The sequence below is a fragment of the Mustela nigripes genome, chromosome 12 (genome assembly GCF_022355385.1).
Source record: "Mustela nigripes isolate SB6536 chromosome 12, MUSNIG.SB6536, whole genome shotgun sequence".
NCBI lineage: Eukaryota > Metazoa > Chordata > Mammalia > Carnivora > Mustelidae > Mustela > Mustela nigripes.
This window is the reverse complement of record NC_081568.1, coordinates 105,675,652-105,694,283: the sequence shown is the minus strand read 5'-3', so window position 1 is coordinate 105,694,283 and position 18,632 is coordinate 105,675,652. Positions and strand designations below refer to the sequence as shown.

General features: G+C 33.5%; 1 protein-coding gene across 5 annotated transcripts in view; it reads left to right on the top strand.

Moving 5' to 3' along the window:
- The window catches only part of SSBP2 (single stranded DNA binding protein 2), a 296,460-nt gene that overhangs the window by 228,449 nt on the left and 49,379 nt on the right, over positions 1 to 18,632 (top strand). For all 5 annotated transcript variants that reach the window (XM_059418173.1, XM_059418175.1, XM_059418171.1 and 2 more), the window contains 3 exons: positions 5,635 to 5,694; positions 17,147 to 17,213; positions 18,134 to 18,204. In XM_059418173.1, the coding sequence (XP_059274156.1) occupies positions 5,635 to 5,694; positions 17,147 to 17,213; positions 18,134 to 18,204 (198 nt within the window). The remainder of the gene's footprint in view (positions 1 to 5,634; positions 5,695 to 17,146; positions 17,214 to 18,133; positions 18,205 to 18,632) is intronic.

Below are 18,632 nucleotides of genomic sequence, written 5' to 3'. Positions count from 1 at the left end.
AGCCTGTTGCTCAGTTGGTTAAGTGTCTGCCTTCACCTCAGGTCATGATCCCAGTGTCCTGGCATCGAGTCCCATATTGGGCTCCCTGTTCAGTAGGGAGCCTGCTTCTCCTTCTGCCTCTCTCATGAATAAATTTTTTAAAATATTTTTTAAAAAATTTCTTGCTCTGATATGGTTTTGTGTTCTTTCCTCTGAAGTGGGTTTCCTTCATATCAGGGCCCACATTATACTGCAGTGCACTGAGTCCTGTAGGATAACGGTATGAGCAAAGTGCTAAGAAGTCGAAAGAGGAAGAGCCTATAGAGATTCTTCAGAGAGGGAGTGACATTTAAACTGGCCCTAGGGAGATCAGTAGAAATTTACTTGGCAGAGAAAGGAGAATATTGGGTAGTCTCAAGAAACAGAATATTCTGGTGAATAAATCATGGTTATATGTTTTCTAAAAAAAACTATTAAAATGTTAGAAAATATTATGGTGACTGATGGTAGCTGCACTTGGGAGCATAGCATACTGGGTAAACTTGTCGAATCATTGTTGTACACCTGAAACTAATATAACACTGTATGTCAGCCACACTCAAATGTAGTTAAAGCTATACTAAATATATATATATATTTTTTTTTAAAGAAAATATTACAGTTAACATTTGAGCAATGTGTCACTTAAGATGTATAGTTTGATCATAGATATTAAAGGAAGCTAGGGCTTAAACTGGTTCTTAGTACCTATAATTTCAGGGTAAGTAAATTATTTTATTTTTTTAAGTTGAATATTTATATATATATGTCCTCCCAAAACTCATCTTGAATCAACAATAACACAAAGGTTCACAGTTGAAAGAAAATCAGTTCCCCTGTCCCAATGCCCTTAAAGCCATAACTGAAATACTCAAGCTCTGTGCTTCTCTACCTTCCTTCTGCTTAAAGATACCAATATTTCTTTATTTGTTTAAAAAATATGCTGAATGCCTAGTATGCACTAAGTACCACATTAGATGCTATGGCATCAGCCTGTGAGAAGCTCCCAGTCTAGACTGGAAATCAGATTACAAGTATCACTTGGATCTTCCCCACTTCTGTAAAAGAATAACCTCAAGCCAAAAATTGGGGATTTATCTTTGATTCTTCTCTTTTTCTCATTCCATATATCCAGTGCATTGTCAAATCTTGTCAACTCTTCTTTCATGAATGTCCTTAGTTTTCCTCTTTGATCCTGTATTTCTACAGCCTTTACTTCTATTTTCTTTATTTCTCAGGATGGGTAAATTGTTTATAAAATGATTCCATTGGGAACATTTGGGATCTTCAAGAAGGAAAGAATCATGCTGAGCAATCTAACTTCAACCAGAGTGAGGAAAGAGTTGGTTCTTTCTAATTCCTAGGGCATTGAGATAAAGCACTAAGGGTTTATGAAAGATCAAATAAGAAGACACAGACTACCTTCCACTAGCAAAAAAGGGCAAAGAATAAAGGAAAATCACTCTTTTAGGGAAGCAGAAGTTTAAAATTCCATGAATAATTCTTGGTATAATGGAAAATAATAATCCTTTAAGACTGAATGACATTCATTCTGAAATAAATTATGATTCTGAATGGTATGAGCTTTTCTATAAAAACTACTTAGAGGAAATGAGATGGACATTTGGTTTGTATTTCTATTAGACTTTTTTTCTCCCCATTCATTTAGTCACCAAATTTTATTGAATTCTCAGGCTCTGTATATTTTTTTATTCCTTTCACTTTGGGTTATTCCATTTTGGGGGCCAGATAGCTGAAACACGTAGAAAGGAGAATTTCTGTCTATAAATGTAGTTTCCATATGTCAGAATACAAACAGTGCTACTCATTTTATCTTGTGTTATAAAGAACCTGACTCCATGAATTTTGCCTTATTTGGAAAGCTTTTTTCCAAAACCAAAGCATAGCGTTGATTTTCATTTCTTCATAGCACTACATGTTCTATCAAGTCAGGGTGATGTAATTATAACTTCAGACGGAAGGCACCAGATTGAAATATGATTTTCTGCGGGCTTTCATTGATACTTTGCCATTTGGTGAAGAGAACATTCTACTTCTTCACATTAGTGGACTGATAGAGAAAGCGGTTTTTCCAGAAGATTGCTTCTCCTATTAATTACAAGACAGGAACCTTAAAAAATCTTAATCAGAGGGCAGTGATTTTTATCTGCCTGTTCACTGCAGTGCCCAAAACTAATATTGAACTAGATATTGAACATACATTTGTTAAATTAAAAAATTGCTAGTATACCTTTTAATTGATAAGTTCAGTTTTTTGTTTTTTATTCTTCCCATTGACCTTTGATCTGAACAAAGTGCATCATTGCTGGAGTATTCTTTTTTCTTCTTTAACTAGGTTTTCCTTTTCTCTGAAAAGTATGGGAATACATTTCTCTAGCTCCTTGATACTACTGGTTTGTGAGTTAGGAACATATGCCTATATCTCCACCCCTACACCCTTCAAATATTTATAGCTATTTACAGTATACAAATCTGTATCCTTAAGGGTGATGCTGGAGGTAATTAACACAGAATCAGAGTTTTGTTTTCAGTTTTGTGTTTTGTTCATTTTTCTAAGGGACTTTAGAGATTATCCAGTCCAAGTCCCTCATTTTATGGTTGAGAAAATTAAAGCCCTGGAAGGTTTTCTAGCCCAGGGCCCCTCTGCTAATTAGTTATTGCAAAACTAGAACCTAGGCCCTGACTCCCAGCCAAATATTTTTTTCACACACATTATAAATCTCTTTTTCAGGGTGAAGGCTTTTTCCAGTTAAAATATTGATTCACCATCGTGATACCTTCAGGCAAATATTTTAATGCTCAAACTATTTTAAAAAAAAAATTTCCCCCCCAAATATAAAGAATATTTCCTAGCCAAAAATTCTTTTGAAGAACCTGGTCTTCCCAAGCTATTAATGAAGAGTATGACATGTCTGTCAGTGGATACACTTTATATTATCAGCTGGTAACCTCTTAGATTAATATTTTGCCGTTAAAGAATTTAAACTAGTTTTAATATCTTGAACTATTCTCGAAAGAAAATTGGCTTCTGAATGGTGAAGTACAAATATTAGTTGAATATTCTCAGTTGCTAATATGCACACTCTTGTGGGTTCAGTTGTTGTGTCTATACCTCAAGAGGTAGGCAAGTGAGGACCTATGTGATTAACTGGGTAACTTAAGGTAATGATCATTCTGGATAGTAACAGCTTATGTTGTAACAGCACTAATCTGATCTCAGCAGTGCTTTACCCATAGCAGTCTTTGTATTTTAGATAAAGGTAGTAGGCTTTTATTCCAGTTAACTAGATTTTTGTCATTTTTCCTTTAATTGGATTGATACAGATGTGAATTTATAAGTGGTTTTTTTTTCTTTTCTTTTTTTCCTGCCAAAACCACATAAATTTGAACTTGGAGGAGGGCATAAAAGAGGAAATAAGTGAACTAAAGAGAGAATCTTTTTTTCTCCCAATCTTCCTCTACAGAGGTCTGTAGCTTCCCAGCAACCACATGCTCTGCCTCTCCCACCCCGTAGTCCCGGAGGGTGCCTCACAGTCAGATAGGAGAGTATGACAATCCCATTAAAGTATGTTTAGTCACAGTACAATCGATTAGAGAAAATTTCTCTTTTCAGATAGTCCATTATATTAATACTGAAAACATCATTTTACATTCAGAGGGATATGCAAATCTCAAATGTTCTATTTCAGATAAGGTCCATCTCAATGTTTATCTCAGCATTTGGTATTTAATAATATTTTTAACATAATTTCTACCTCAGATTCCATTTCAAAGTGAATTATTAGTAACCTATTTTTATTTCTCTTATGTTTCAAAAACTAAATTGATATACTGATTAATAAACATCTCATAAAACATCACTTTGTAAAAGGAAGACAAATATCCCAAGACCAATGATACAATATATAATTACCAAATTTTTTTAATGAGTTCAGAATTTAAAAGGCAGTTATGAAATCAGGTGATTAAAAATAAAGCCGAGTGTGAATTTTGGGATAAGCTTCTAGTTGGCAGTATAGTTAACTAATTCTGTTTGAAGTAGAGTCTAGAAAGGGTAAAAGAGAAACAATTTTGATCAAATACATGAAAATAAAATATTCTTCAAGTGTTAAAATTGGAAAACCCACTGAAGTTTTATCAGTTGGAGGTGACAGTTTTACCTGGATAATCTAGTCTGTCTGTCCATTTAAAATGATCTCCTCATTAACATAAAGATTAACACGTAAAAACATGTAATAATGGTCTAACATGAGAACACTGAAAGCAAAAAACTGAATTGCTTGTTTAACTCTAAAGTTCCTCTTGTTGGTTTGTCAGATCTTCCAAAAAATATTATAGAAACAGTCCATTCAACATAAATTTGTTAGGATTTTATTTTTCAGATGCTACTTTTTGAAGATAACCCTGTTTTAAAAATGTAGCAAAGAACTGCATGCTCATTTTCTAAAATGTGTATAGAAAATATGTTATGATTGTGGAATTTAATTATGTGAAGTACTATAGATTTGGCTTACCCAAGCTTCTATTAAATTGATCTTTAATTTATATTACTTCACTCTTAATATTTTACTTTATGATATTCAACCATTTAGAGTTGATAATTTACTTAATGTTACATGTAAGGAGTGATCTTAAGTTTAAGTAAATTATACAGTGTGACATAATTAAACAAAATCATGTAATTTTTCTGTAAAAATGGAATTCTGAATAACATTAGGAATATACTTTGAAAAGTTTGATGCCTGAATCTGAGTGACCAAAAATATTCTTCCACTCAACATTGGACGATAATTGAAATGTTATTTTTAGGATATTTTTCAGATGTTTTTCAGTCCGACAGAGTCAGCACATTTTAGCAGAATCTGATTTATCTAACAAGATAAATTGACTTGAATTTTAATGTAAGACCAGTTTTTTTTTTCTTTTGTTAAAAGTACATAGCTCATAACCTGCTAGACTCAAAATACACAAATAAATTTCAACTTTAAAATTTATAATCAATTTTGAATTATAACAGACATTTGAAAAAGGAAAGCCAAAGCTTTTTTCACCATAAAAAACCTATGGAAGAGAAATTTCTTTGCCATTTTAAACAAGTATGAAAGAAAAAGTGAAGAAATTCTGCAACTTTTTAATTATTAGAGGAAATTGATAACCAAGCTGAATAATTGAGTCCAAAGTATATGTTCAGAACCCAGTTTGTGTAATGATGTGGCCAATAAGCTTCTTCCTGAAGTCTTTGTGAGATTCAGGTGCCTAAATTCCTTAACTTTATTTATTTTTTTTGGCCATTTAAATGTCATTATCTTAATAATAACTAACATTTTTTAAAAATTTGCTTTAGTTACTTTAGTCATCTTTGATGTTTTTATATTCTTTTTAGAAAAAGTTCCAGATACTCCAAAAATAAAAAATGGGATTGTGTTTTTTCTTAAAAGCGTTTATTCTCCTGAAAGAAACCACATGGGGAAATAAGTTGATTTATGTTTTGTATAATTCGAAAAGTCTTTAAAACAGTTTATTTTCAGATCAGTATTTTACATTGTGCTGTTTTTTTTGTTTTGTTTTGTTTATTTATTTGTTCTACTTCAATAGCCTTTTATGTCACCTCGGTATCCTGGAGGTCCAAGGCCCCCGTTGAGAATACCTAACCAGGTAAGATTCATGCGCTGCTTATGTCTGTGGGTTTTGTTGCTGTTGCTTTTAAGAATCAGTAAAGATTTTTTAAATGTCATTAATATTTTTTCCTAGAAAAATACTAAATTATCCTTTCTCCATCCCATTGAGTATTACTTCTGGTAATACGTAATCTCCTTTAAGGACTGGCAAACTACTGTCCATATGTTGGCTGACTGTTTTTGTAAATAAAGTTTGATTGGAAAACAGCAACACTCATTCATTTATATATTGCCTGTGACTTCTTTTACACTGCAGTAGATTTGAGTGGTCATGGGAGACCATATGTAGCCTGCAACCCTCAGATACTTACCATGTGAATCTTTACAGAAAGAAATTTGCTGAGCTTTGAAGTCTACTGTATACTTTGAACCTAATTATGTATGTGTGTGTGTATAAATATAAATATATATATATATATATATATGTAAAATTTTGGAAAATGCTCGGTACTGTTATTTAAAAGAGAGCAATAAAATTTTTTCTGAACATATTTTGCTTTATTTTTTATAGAATATAGTTTCAATATCATGGTTATAATACTCATATCAGTTTTGCCCAATTATAATGATATACTGAGAATACAATTAGCTGCTTCTAGAAGGGTTAGATCTATTAATAAGTAAGTCATTAGCAATAGATCTTCCAATTTTTTTTTAACCTACTCGAGCTCTGAGATTTCATAAGCTTTTATTCTCAAGTAGTATTTTTTCTCAAAGCCTGAAATATTTATTTGCTAAAGACAATAAAGCACAATCTTTACTTCCAAGGAGTTTATAATTTAGTCTTCAGATACAGAAAATGTACATTTATATAACACAAGAAATTAAATGCTTAATTTTATGGCATATTTATGTAGAGTGATTGTTTTGTTACTTTCTTTAATTCTGTTATTGTGTGCCTCAGCATTTTCCAGGATCTAAAGTAAGCCCTGTTATTCCAGTAAATATTTTCTCATTCTTATTGTCTTTCTATCTAAACTTCCTTCCTGGCCAAAACTGCAACAAGAAAGTTGAGCTTCCTAGCATATTTGATAGCAACAGAGTTCTGTTTCTCCTCTCCTAACTCTTGCTGAAATTATGCAGTGTCCTTGAAGTGTCTCAGTTTGCTGGTGTTCTCTGCTTCTTGTGCACAGCAAGGAATGCCGGCACCCACGTCTGCCCCCAGGGGAGAGCTTTAAACAGGCAGCAGTGCCGGATCCTCTCATGGTTATAGTGCTAGGAGTCCTCACATTAGCAGCTGGAGGAGCTTTTCCCTTCAGACTGAATCTGCATTCAGTACATAGGGCCAGGGAAACATGGCATGAAATAGAAAAAGGGACTGCACAGATGCCAAATGTTGCAACATATGGAAATTTTGTTTTCTCTGTGGGTGAACCTGTGTGTATTGACAGTCAGATCTACTTGTATAGGTGATGGAGTCTTTAGAATTTCCTTCTCAGAGATGGAAAGTTGTATCTTTCACTGGAGTCTTCATGATGTTTCAGATGCCCTATCCATAGCCTTGTATGTTATGTAGATCTAATAGGTTCCTGAACATCTGAATTAGGGAAATGTGAATTTCTTGTACCAGTATGTTACTAAAATTTTTTGACTCCATGTATTTCATACCAATGATGACAATCTGATGGGATTATTGGATCTGCATTTGGCGTTGTTGAAATGCCTGCCATGTGTAAAATACAATGCTGGGTTCCATATCTATCGAGACTCCTAAATTGGAAAACACACTTTGTGGAAGAAGAACGGGTTGTGGTAAATGTAGATTGTTTGAAACTTTTTTTAAGAGCAAGTACGTGATGTCTTTAGATTTTTTTAAAGAGGCAATTAAAATTTTTGGGACGCCTGGGTGGCTCAGTTGGTTGGACGACTGCCTTCGGCTCAGGTCATGATCCTGGAGTCCCGGGATCGAGTCCCACATCGGGCTCCCAGCTCCATGGGGAGTCTGCTTCTCTCTCTGACCTTCTCCTCGCTCATGCTCTCTCTCACTGTCTCTCTCTCAAATAAATAAATAAAATCCTAAAAAAAAAAAAAAAAAAGAGGCAATTAAAATTTTAAAGGTAATAAAGAATTGTGATTCAGGCTCTTTTTCCTCAAGAATTTTAAACAGTGTTTATTTAAGTGTATTTTAAAATAATTATACTCTCGTCCAAGTGGCTCTTTTGTCCACTCATCCCCCCCACACACACATTTACATAGTTAAGCTTCATTAATTCAAGCATCTGTCTTTCAAATCTATAATAATTTACATTTATACTATTTTTAAAAAGAATTTTCTGAGCAAATTAATTGTGTTAATAGTGTAAACATATTGTTTTAGGAAATGTTTAACCTTTTCAGGAGCATGACATTTTCAAGCAACAGAATTTTTCTTCAGTTTCATTATGTAGTCATTAAAGTAGAATTGGAAAAACTACTTTTGATGGTTAATTGGGATGTTGCATATAAAAACACAAATATGTTAAGTATTTTTTTGTTTGATCTTCATTTAGAATGATCATAACCTAATTAAAATTTGTTTTTCTGATAGAGTCTATCTAAGAAGATAGAGTTGAAATACTCTCCAATGGTGTTGACTAATCATTTTGAATATGTGAAAGACTTTCCTTTAATAAACAGATTTTTCAGAATTTGTAACTTCTAGTGATTAGACTGTAGATTTTAACTTAAGTTCTCCTGAGATGGTTTTTATGGTTCTAGACTAAATTTACAATGCTTTATACTAGATGTATATTTATAGGACTGAGTATTTGGAAGATGGTATAATACACTCTACCAAAAAAATAAATAAATAAAAAAATAAAAAAAATATATATATATATAGGAAGGGGTAATGGTCTCTAAAATATGGAAGAAAAGTAGAATTACAAAAATATACAGTAGTGCAAAGAATAAATATATATAAAAATATATGTAACATAGAAGTTAAGTCCAAAAAATATATTTGACTATACAATTTTACTGAAATTGGCTCAGCTGTCAGAATAGGTCATTGGTGTGCAGCATCTAGAACCTGGAGTAGAACAAGCCTTTACCCTTCTCTTAGATAAAAAATTGAATCAGAAAAGTTCACAATGTTTATTCAACACTATGCTGAGGAAACTAAAGCAGCCAGAAATACAGAGACAGTTAATGAGTGACACCAAGAATAAACTATGGATTTATTGAAACTATGGATTTATTGAATCCATAGAATTTTTAGTTTATCCCTTATTTCTGACCATTCCTGAAACTCTGTAAACAGGTATGTGACATGGTTAATGCTGTTGACCATTTTATATTCTAAAGCTTATACTGGTATTCTAAAAACACACTGTATTTGACCGTTCTACTGAAAGTCTCAAAGATATTTCTCCAAGAGTAGATGAGTAGTTAAATACATGATGACATATCCAAATGGTGAAATAGTATGCAGCTACTAAAAGGGTTGTTATAGAATTAAATTTTTGATAGAATAAAATGTTTATGATCTATTACCAGCTGTGAAGAAGTCACAAAGCCCATGTAGTATATCACCTCTTCTATATCACTGTATGAGCTCAGATAGTTTCCCCAGCTCACCACACACACATACACACATTTGTCAATGACTGTAAGGACTATGTCCTTTATTTCTGGATAATAGAATTATTTCTATATAAATAAAATAAAAAAGAAACTGATTTCTTTTTTATTTCTGCATTTTAAAATTTGCATCGAACAAGTATTTCATTTGGGAAGAGAAGAACATATTATTAGTTAATATATAATAGATAATATAATAAGTATATATATATTATATATAATAAGTATATAATAGATAAAAATAGATAAAAGTAAATATATTTTATTCTTCTGGTTATTCAGTATATAAGATTATCCTTCATTAATATTGAATATGTAGTTCTTACATGATAAAATGAAAAACATAAGGGATGCTAAAGATAGGCAAATCTTAAAAAAGATTTTTTTCATTACTTTTCACATAGGGAAAATACCAATAGGCATTTGAGCAGAAAAAAGTTGTTGGGATGTTTACTCATACACTGAAAGTAAGTTTACATATTCCTATAAACAAGTTACCTATATTTTAAAGTACACTTCATGTTCTCCTTTGAGAATAAATGCCATTTAGCATGTCCTTTCCCAATAATTTTGTCTTGATAAAATTTTCCACATGTAGAATTTTACTTTTATTTAATGATATCAATGTAAGAACTAAGACCTCAGCTGCATATAGAGAAGTATGTTCTACATTGAGTCAATAATAGGAGTCTTATAGCTGAAGTTTTAAGGATGACTATAGTAAATCTCTAGCTTTAAAAATTAAATATTGCACCTGTCTAATATAAATCAGTGATTTATAATGAAAGCATATAGTAATTTTTTTGGCCAGTTCAAAATATCCCTTTCTGTCAGTGAGATCTTATTTCTTTATTATTGTGATAATTACACTACTAATATATTTAAATGATTATTTGAAACAATTAAAAAACATTATTTTCTTACGACTTTGAATTATGAGTGTATCCTGGGATATATTACCTTTACAATTTTTACCTTGTAGAACATAGGAAATTCACAAACTCAAAATGTCTGACACAAAAGAAACTCATTCTCTTTCCAAAACCAAGAAACCTAAACATAGTCAATGCTGTACAATCTTGCATAAGTTATGTGTGTAGAATTTTTTGGTACAATGTTTACTTCTTCTGCCAAAATGCATCTTTTTAAAAATTTTTTAAATTTTTTATTAACATACAATGTGTTATTAGTGCCAAAACGTATCTTATTATCTTACAACATTTTTATCACAGATATTCCCTTTTTGGATAAAAGTCCAAAAAGTCCATTGCCACATATTTGATTGGAAATTTCACTGGGCTATACGAAATCTGTCTGAAAAATATTCAGTCCTTTAACAAATACTTGTTGAGTTTTACTGTGTGTTAGGCACCATTCTACTTATAGGCATACATCAATAAACTAATGAGAACCCTTTTTCTTGTGGAGTTGTTATTCTAATTCCACTACCAAATAGAACATTTTTTAAAACTTCGTTAATTTAATTTTTTTAAGATTTTATTTATTTATTTGAGAAGGCTAGAGAGAGAGCACAAGTAGGCAGAGCAGCAGACTGAGGGAGAGAGAGAAGCAGGCTCCCCGCTGAGCAGGGAGCCAGATGCAGGGCTCGATTCCAGGCCCCTGGAATCACAACCCAAGCCAAAGGCAGCTACTTAACCGACTGAGCCACCCAGATGCCCCTAACTTTATTAATTTTAATTAAATGGCTGCATGGGGCAAAGGACTAGTATATTGGATGGTGTACTTGCAGTAGTTGAGAGCTAGACAAAAGAGAAATAAAGTAAATATATATCAAATGGTGAGTTGTGCTTTGAAGACAAATGTTTTCTGATACTGGCTGTAATATTTCTATATTTTAACATCTTTTCTATGGATAATGCCTTTTTGCAGGAAAAAAGGTGTGTTGAAAGGACCTCATTTTCATCAAGCATCTTAGCATGCTTGTCCAAATACCAGCAATTTCCAGCAATGCACGACTTTGAACAAGTGACTTAACTTTTCTGGGCCTTGATTTTCCTACCAGTAGAATGAGAATGGACTCAAGTATTTCTAAAGTCCTTTCTACTTTTAAACTTTAATTAGATGATTCTACTTCATTTCATATAATTGAGGGGATCCATCCAAAATGTTGGTAGGTCGAAATTACTAACTGAATTATGTCATAAAAGCATTGATAAATTCACTATTTTTTTCATCATCAGTGAGCATTTAATCTCTCTGAGGAGACAATATAGGTATTGGTATTCAAGGAAATATATACCAGAATCTTAAGTTCCTAGAAGGGCTTACCACTGGAATCACATCATTTGTGAACTAATTTTTTTTTATGAAGCAAGGCATTTTTTCACTTGTTTCTGCTTAAGTAAAATTCCATATTATTTCATTTATTTTAATCCTAGACCTATATTTAGAACTTTGAAATATTTGACCCGATTTGACACCTTGGCTCTGCTTCTTACCAGTACTATAACCATCAACAAATTAATAAATTTATGAACAGTAGTCCCCCTTTATCTATGGAGGATATATTCCAAGACCGCCAATGAATGCCTGAAAACCACAGATAGTACCTGATTCTATATATGCCATATTTTTTCCTATGCATACATATCTATGCTAAGGTTTAATTTATAAATTAGGTAGAGTAAGAGATTAATAATAATAATTAATAAAAAATAGAACAATTAAAACAAACTGTAAAAATTATGTGAGCGCAGCTCTCTCTATTTCTCTTCCAAAATATCTTATTGTACTGTGCTCACTTTTCTTATGATGATGATCTCAAATGATCACATGCCTATGTGATGAGATGACGTGATGTGAATGACATAGGTGTTGTGGCAAAGCTTTAGGCTGCTGTTGACCTGACAATACATCAGAAGAGGGATCATATGTTTTAGGACTGAGGTATACCATGGGTTAACTAAAACTATAGAAAGTGAAACTCCAGATAAGGGAAAGCTACTGTATTAAAATTGGATTCATCAGGAATGATTAAAAATAACTTAAAAATAATAATTTCATGGGATTGTTGTAAGCATTGAATGAAATAATAAATTTAAAGAGACACAAGTGTATGTTACTATTGATATTATGTTTGTTATTATTAACTGCCCTCATTGTTAGTGTTATTTTCTCTGTCAGGTAAAGATGTTTTGTAGAACAAAGAATGTATGTCAAAATTTGTGACTAGTATACAAGTCTGAATGGAATGTGATTAGCATATTAAAAATATGAAAATATTAACCCACAAGATGTATAAATTTATTTTTCCTGATGTTAAATTTTTAAGGGATGTGGTGATTATGGCTTTGTTAGTGGGCAAAACAATCAATCATCTGGTAATCCCAGGACTGAAAAAAATCTTTTAAAAGTTAGAGTTCTGACCTACCAAAAGACAAATAATGATGAGTTAGATTTAGAAAAAAGACACTCTTTTTGAAAGACAACCTGATATTGATTGTAATTTCTATGAGATTATGCTGTATTTTTTTAAAAGATTTTATTTATTTATTTGACAGAGATCACAAGCAGACAGAGAGGCAGGCAGAGAGAGAGGGAGGAAAGCAGGCTCCCCGCTGAGCAGAGAGCCCAACACGGGGCTCAATCCGAGGACCCTGAGATCATTACCTGAGCCGAAGGCAGAGGCTTAACCCACTCAGCCACCAGGCGCCACCGATTATGCTGTATTTTTAATACAGAGATGCCGGAGGGCGTGAAACACCCCCCCACACACACACGTCTCGGGAAGGAGTGCAGTGTGTCTGTGGGGAACACGGGCCTTCGCAGGCTCAGGAACCATCTCTTTTTTCTAATTGCACTATACTTGTCCTAGCTTCAGTCTGGAGATACTTAAGACCTCCATGGGGTCACAATCCTTAGACTTAGCAAGTCTTGCCTTATCTCTGGAGCTCGACGGGGAGAAATGTGACCATTGTCTGATGTCCATAGTTCATTTACTCTCAGTGGTTTCTTTTCACAGATTGTGTTCATCTGAACCATTTTATTTTTATTTACCAAAGTACTGTACTTGGCTATTTGCAGTGTTTTCAAAACCAAATGTTTCTTTTTTGTGTGTTTTTAATCTTCCATACTTGGTGCAATAGAAGCTGCAAAGATGTGCCACTTTATCTATGAAATGGAGTTTTGTATACCAATAAATTCTAGTTTAAAAACTAGTTTAGTTTTTTTGACAGTGTTGACTACTTCTTGCTTCTTAAAACCCTCTATTATAAAGTGTTGGTCTTTGGTCCACTTTCTAATTTCATTCCTATTCAGTTTCATTTTCCTTTCCTACATCTCCTTGGTATTTTTATTTTTTATTTTTTATTTTTTAAAGATTTTATTTATTTATTTGACAGAGAGAGATCACAAGTAGGCGGAGAGGCAGGCAGAGAGAGAGAGAGGAGGAAGCAGGCTCCCTGCTGAGGAGAGAGCCCGATGCTGGACTCGATCCCAGGACCCTGAGATCATGACCTGAGCTGAAGGCAGCGGCTTAACCCACTGAGCCACCCAGGCACCCTCCTTGGTATTTTTAAAGAACTGTATTTTTGTGGGGCGCCTGGGTGACTCAGTCATCTGACTCGGTTTCTGCTCAGATCATGATCTCTGAGATGTGAGATTGAGCCCCACATGAGGCTCCACATTCAGTGTGAAGTCTGCGTGAGGTTCTTTCTCCTCCCTCTTCCTCCCCTTCTACTCCTACCCCTGCTCATGTTCTCTCTCTCTTTCTCTCTCAATTAAATAAATAAAAACATTTTTAAGAAGGATTATACCTTTTATCTTTTTTCTTTGAAGTCAATTTCTTCCTTAGGACTTTATCACTGATGATTCCTAAAATTGCCCAGCCTAAATTTTATTTATTTTATGTCTTCAATAAATATTTCTCTGAGCCAATAGGCAAGATAGGTTCTATACCCCTTCAGAGTTTACAGTCTATTGGAGATGCAGAGAGGAAAACAGCCATGATTGTATTTAAGTTCTATGAAAATGAGGTATAAAATCCTATAAAAGCACATAAACAATCCTTACTTCCCCAGCATATTAATATATTCAGGAAGGAAGGAGTCATCCAGAGGTGGCAGAAAAAAGAAAAGGTTGTGGTTGGGAGACCTGTTATATTGAGCAAATAAATACACTGAGCAAAAAAGTAAAAAATATTGAAGACAATGGAAGTCAGATTTCTCACTGTAGGAGAAAGTATTTACAAACATAAAAAAGAAGGAGGTTAAAAATAATCCTGAGGTTTTACTTTGGAATTTTACCTGTTGACTTGGTGCTGGGAAATAGGAATTTATGGCATGGGTATGTACCCTCCTCACACACACACAGATATACAGTTAGTCATAGATGTATATGTGTGTACATTCACAGATTTTTATTATTATAATTTTATTTTATTTTATTTTTTTTAGTGCAGCATCTACTGAGAGGGCCAAAAAGCAGTGTACCAATTTAAAATGAGCACTCTGAGAGCTCAGATCTTGATGTCTAAATGTGTCCTTCACTAGAGGGAATCAGGGCTCTGGGCCCTTTGGAGTAAAGTCTGTTTTCAGAGCCAGGCTAGAAAAAAATATGAGGTGAACTTGGAACTTTTGTCCAAGGAAGAAAATACTCAAAATATGATGGAGACGTGTCGAACGTCCATAAGGACTTGAAGAGCCTCCTGCTGGCCAAATCATGAATATTTGAATACTAAAATAAATGATAATAATAGATTACAACCTATTGATTGAAATAGGAAGGAAAGGTGGACAAAAAGTTGTTCCTTCAGTGGAATGCCAACTAAACCACATAAAATGATAGACAAGGAATATCTCCATTTTACAACTATCCTAGTGCTTAGGAGTTGTCAGTGGATGCTGGTGGGTAGATAATTGATTGACGAGGAATGGGATACTGACAATCTTGGAATAACTCTAATACTAAAAGTAGTTAATTACAGAGGGGAAAAGTAATGATCCCATGTACAGACCTGATAAACACCAACACAATCAGATGAAAAAGGTTAACATACCCTGTCATGGGACGAGTGAGCATCATGTGCCTTTGAAGGAATTCACCAAGAAGAGCACAGCATCATTTCTTCAGGAATCTTTGTAAGAAAATAGGACCTGAGTTGGGGTCATGAAAAAGCATCAGAAGATCATCCTTTAGAATTGAAGACCCAGATTCTAAAACTGCTGAGGACATGACAGGGAGAGACAAAGGAATAATTCCTGCTTGGAGAAGGGTGAAGAAATACAATAACTAAATGCAACATGTGTTCCGTGAGATCCTGGCCATAGAAAGTAAAAAGAAACATGGTGGAGACAAATGGCAAATATGGTTGAGGTCTGTGGAGTGGATGGTAGCGTTATATCAGTGTGGGTTTCCTGTCTTGAAGCATTGTGTTATGGTTTTGTACAGGAATATCCTTGTTTAGAGAACTGTATTCTGCAGTACTCAGAAGTGATGAGGCATAATGTCTACAGCTTGCTGTCAGGTGGTTCTGAAAAAGATTGATGATAACAAGTGCATATAGAGAGAAGGAGAAGGGGTGATTCAGGGGCAGATGTGGTAAAATGTTGACAGTTGGGCAATTGGTGTCAGAGTCTATGGGAATCCTTTGTACTGCTTGTGGAATTTTTTGTAAGCTGGAAAACATATATATATATATATATATACATAGTTGAAAACAAATGGGAGAACTTATCCCAGACTGGGTTTATATGGAAGAATTTTGCTAGGAACCGATCCCTAAACTGAGATCTTAAATATGTCAACAAGGGGCACAAAAAGATCTGTGAGTTCCTTAACATGAGATATTGTTTATTTTTGTTTACTTTTGTTTTGTTTTTAATGGTTGGCATTTAGATATTGATTTAATTCATGAATTGAAAAAACCTGAGGAAAGTTTAGTTTAGAATGTTAGGGGCAGCAGCAAGAAATAACCCTGGAAAGATAAGCAGGGAATGGATCATATACTAGTGTATGTACTCAGTGTGGTTTTAAGAAAAAAATTAAAGAATTACAAAAATGGCTTGAGAAATGGCAGTTCTCTACTGTATCCCAAGTGATGATGATTAAGAAAACAGTTCTGATCTGGATATATAAACTTTTCTTACTAAATTTCTTTTGAAATGTTTGAAATTTTTCACTAGGTAGACAAGATTTATTCTGCTTTAAGTTAAATTAGTGAATCTTACAGAAATTTTTGCCACTTGTCAGGATTATGTGTTCATGTGACTGGATACATGTTTGGTCCAGCTCTAAGTGCTGCTCAGATAACTGTTAGAAACTTGTGGTTCAGGACATATCTAGTATCACAGCCTTCATAAAATAAACCCTGTCTATTAATCACTCCACCTTTTTCACTTCTGGTTCTCTTTTTTTCCATTCAGCCAAATCAACTGAACTTAACTAGAGTATTATTTTTCTAAATGGTTTCTTAGGGAAAATGTAACAACAAAAAAAGTTTATTGGCATTTTAGTCCTGCTGCCATTGTAATGCCAAATGAGTAAAATAATCTGTAGAAAATAGAGAGATTACATTCAAGAAGCAAAATTCGTTATTTCAGTACCCATAGTAAGTTAATTTGAAGGTAAGGCATTGTACTTCTCAGATGAAAGAGGACAATTTTGCCTAGATTTTTGTTTCTAGGAAGTACTTATTTACAAAATTTAGCAAGGTAGAATCTTTTTAGAACTAAGAACTTACACTAGGTATGTAGAGCTATAAAATTTATAAATTAATGTGAAATATAAGAAATCTGGTGAAATACTATATGTATTCTATAATTATAGGAATTTTAAAGGAGAATTGCTAAAGCACTTATTTTGTAAATACTTAGAATATTTTTTTTGTTTTGTTTTACTAAATATCCTAGGCACTTGGAGGTGTCCCAGGAAGTCAGCCATTACTTCCAAGTGGAATGGACCCAACTCGACAACAAGGTGACTACTTTAAGTTAAAAGTGAAATTGATATGCAGAGACTCAAATAAATCTTTAATTTTTAGGGACAATTTTATTTGTATTAATCTTCCATAATTATACCAGTTACGTTTTTATAGGTAATATGGCCAAATGAGTTATATATTCAGCTAACTCTTTTTTTTTTTTAAGATTTTTTTAATTTATTTTTTAAGGTGGGGGGAGCGAGAGAGAACACAGGTGGGAGGCTGGGAGAGGGAGAGCAAGAAGCAGGGAGTCTGACACTAGGCTCCATCCCAGGATCCTGACATCATGATCTGAGCTGAAGGCAGACGCTTAACACACTGAGCCATCGAGGCGCTCCTCAGCTAACTCTTAATTATGCATGATATGATGATGGTGATCACATAGGAAACCGAAGTATCTTATGTATCTAAAAATCCATGTTTTAACTAATAACTGCTAAAACCTTTTATATAACTTCTAACAGGTGGGAATGAAAATGATTATTTCCTTTAGGATTTCTTATGCCTTTTTCAGATAGTTAGTACATTTGAAAGATGAGCAGGAGGAAAAGAGGATGCTAAGTAACCAATGACTTAATTAATTTAACAAAAATCAATAATCAGGACCTTCCAACAGAGCTATTTAGGTACCACAGATGTGTGCGGCTCTATTACACTATTCCGAGGTAAAAGGTACAGATGGTATGAGAGATACATTTCAGCACAAGTAGGAAGAAAAAATCAGTCTCAATGAATGGAGAATGTGGGCAAGTGGTCATAAGAGACAGAAAAGTAGCCATGGAAGCCAAGATGAAATGAAGTCCATGACCCAGTTCCCTTAGTAAATAAGGTTTAACACCAAGCAGAAAAGAGGCTACCACCTCCTGGTTTAGCACTCATTGCTAATATCTTCATACCTTTTTTTTTTTTTTTTAAGGGCATCCAAATATGGGTGGGCCAATGCAGAGAATGACTCCTCCAAGAGGAATGGTGCCCTTAGGACCACAGGTAAATAATCAACACAAAAACTAGATGCTGAGTTTTTTGCCTTCATCTTATACATAAACAAATGATATCATTCGCTGGCTTTTATTATATGCATTAGAGGCTTGATATAACAGTTATTAGGCTCTTGAGGACATAATATCTGTGACATGTCCAAACTGATGTAACAACAAACCATATTTTAACAGGTGCTATCACATATGCCTTTAGTACATTTGAAAAATTATATTGTGTAGAAATACATTAAAGGAATTACTATAAAAAGACAGCTATTAATTACTGTTTTGTTAACCAAGCTGAGGAAGTCTAAAAAAATGTATAGCAATTATTATAAAAGATAAGCATGAAAGTTAAATAAGTTAAATAAAACACGGTTGATATAAGATATGGAACAGAATAAACAACATAGAATATATTTCTATAAGTCGTTT